General features: G+C 28.2%; 1 protein-coding gene across 1 annotated transcript; it reads left to right on the forward strand.

Moving 5' to 3' along the window:
* Positions 1–6: 6 nt before the first annotated feature.
* Positions 7–1,264, forward strand: LOC124421208 (fibrinogen-like protein 1). Its single transcript, XM_046956059.1, has 4 exons — positions 7–74; positions 131–262; positions 328–822; positions 890–1,264. The coding sequence occupies exons 2-4, from the start codon at positions 219–221 to the stop codon at positions 1,038–1,040; spliced, it is 690 nt and encodes a 229-aa protein (XP_046812015.1). The 5' UTR covers positions 7–74; positions 131–218; the 3' UTR covers positions 1,041–1,264.
* Positions 1,265–1,482: the final 218 nt, after the last annotated feature.

Genomic DNA, 1,482 nt, shown 5'->3' on the forward strand with positions numbered 1-1,482 from the left:
TTATTTAATAAATTAAATTTTTTGATAAATGAAACACAAAAGTTTAATGAACAATTCAAGAATTTTAACAAAAGGTGAGAATTCTTAACTTTTAAAAGAATAAAAAATATTATAATTTTATCATTTGCAGACTACAAGCTCTCGAAAATATAAGAATATCCAATTTACAGAATTTTAAAACAGAAATACGAGAACTGCTTAAGCAAAACTATTTACAAATGGAAACTTCATTGTGGCAAATGAAGGAGAAAGTATTGGCTAAGTAATTATTGAAAAAAAAAAACATAACAAACATACAAATTAATTATTAAATCGCAATTAATTTAGCTTTGAAATACAGGATAAAACATTAAAAAATATTACATCCGATGTTGAACGTTTCAAAAACTTTGATATCGCTTCTTTAATGCAAAACCACAATTGGCAAACTATACTACGACGACAAGATGGGTCTGAGAATTTTAATCGTACTTGGAATGAATATAAAACTGGTTTTGGTCAGAAAAATGGAGAATTTTTTATAGGACTTGAGAAACTACATATCATGACCATGTATTCGGAGCCTCACGAACTATTAATTATTTTGCAGGATTTTGATAATCAAACACGTTATGCAAAGTACAGTGATTTTTTGATAGGCAGTGAAAATGATAAATATACAATTAAAAAAATTGGAAAATTCTATGGTGATGCCAAGGATTCATTTTCACAACATATAAATTGTGCTTTTTCCACATATGAGCAGGATAATGATAATGCCACAATTTCCCATTGTGCAAAAGAGTATCAGGGTGGTTGGTGGTTTTCGAGCTGTTTTTACTCGTAAGTTTTTTCTTTTCTTTTTAAGTTTATTATTAAGTAATTAATTTAAACATTTTATTAATTACAGACATTTAACTGGTCCCTATTTACGTCATTCTCATATTGATAAAAAGAAAGAGCAAGGTATAGTTTGGTATTCATGGCATGGTGTGGATTATTCATTGAAACATGTAGAAATGTTGATAAGACCAAAATATATTTGCACGGATGAACATTAACACATGCATTAAATTAAATAAATTTTTTTCCAAGAAATACAAAATAATGTTATCGCAAATTTAAGAGAGAGAGCGAGTATTCTTAGTATTTTGTAAATAAATTGTTATGCTATGTGCAAGGTTATGTAATAATTCGGGTGATACTTTGAATAGGGTCTTTAATAAATGTTTAAATTAGTGATGGAACAATTGTGGGAATATTGATAGCGACTTTGACGTTTATAACATATACTCGTCTAATAAACAATCTAGTCTATAAATTATCAATAGGTTAGCAAGAGTTTTACTAAATGGTCTAGTCTATATTCTGGTGTAAAGTATAGTCTTCGGTCTTGTCATTAGTCTAGTCTATAGTCTAGTCTATAGTCTAGTCTATAGTCTAGTCTATAGTCTAGTCTATAGTCTAGTCTATAGTCTAGTCTATAGTCTAGTCTATAGTCTA

This window comes from Lucilia cuprina, unplaced genomic scaffold (assembly GCF_022045245.1).
Source record: "Lucilia cuprina isolate Lc7/37 unplaced genomic scaffold, ASM2204524v1 Scaffold_5699, whole genome shotgun sequence".
Lineage (NCBI taxonomy): Eukaryota > Metazoa > Arthropoda > Insecta > Diptera > Calliphoridae > Lucilia > Lucilia cuprina.

Coding starts and splice junctions, on each gene's coding strand:
- LOC124421208 (XM_046956059.1), top strand. CDS start 219: ATGGAAACTTCATTGTGGCAAATGAAGGAGAAAGTATTGGCTAA. Junction 263..327: donor AAGGAGAAAGTATTGGCTAA/GTAATTATTGAA, acceptor CAATTAATTTAG/CTTTGAAATACAGGATAAAA. Junction 823..889: donor TTTTCGAGCTGTTTTTACTC/GTAAGTTTTTTC, acceptor TATTAATTACAG/ACATTTAACTGGTCCCTATT.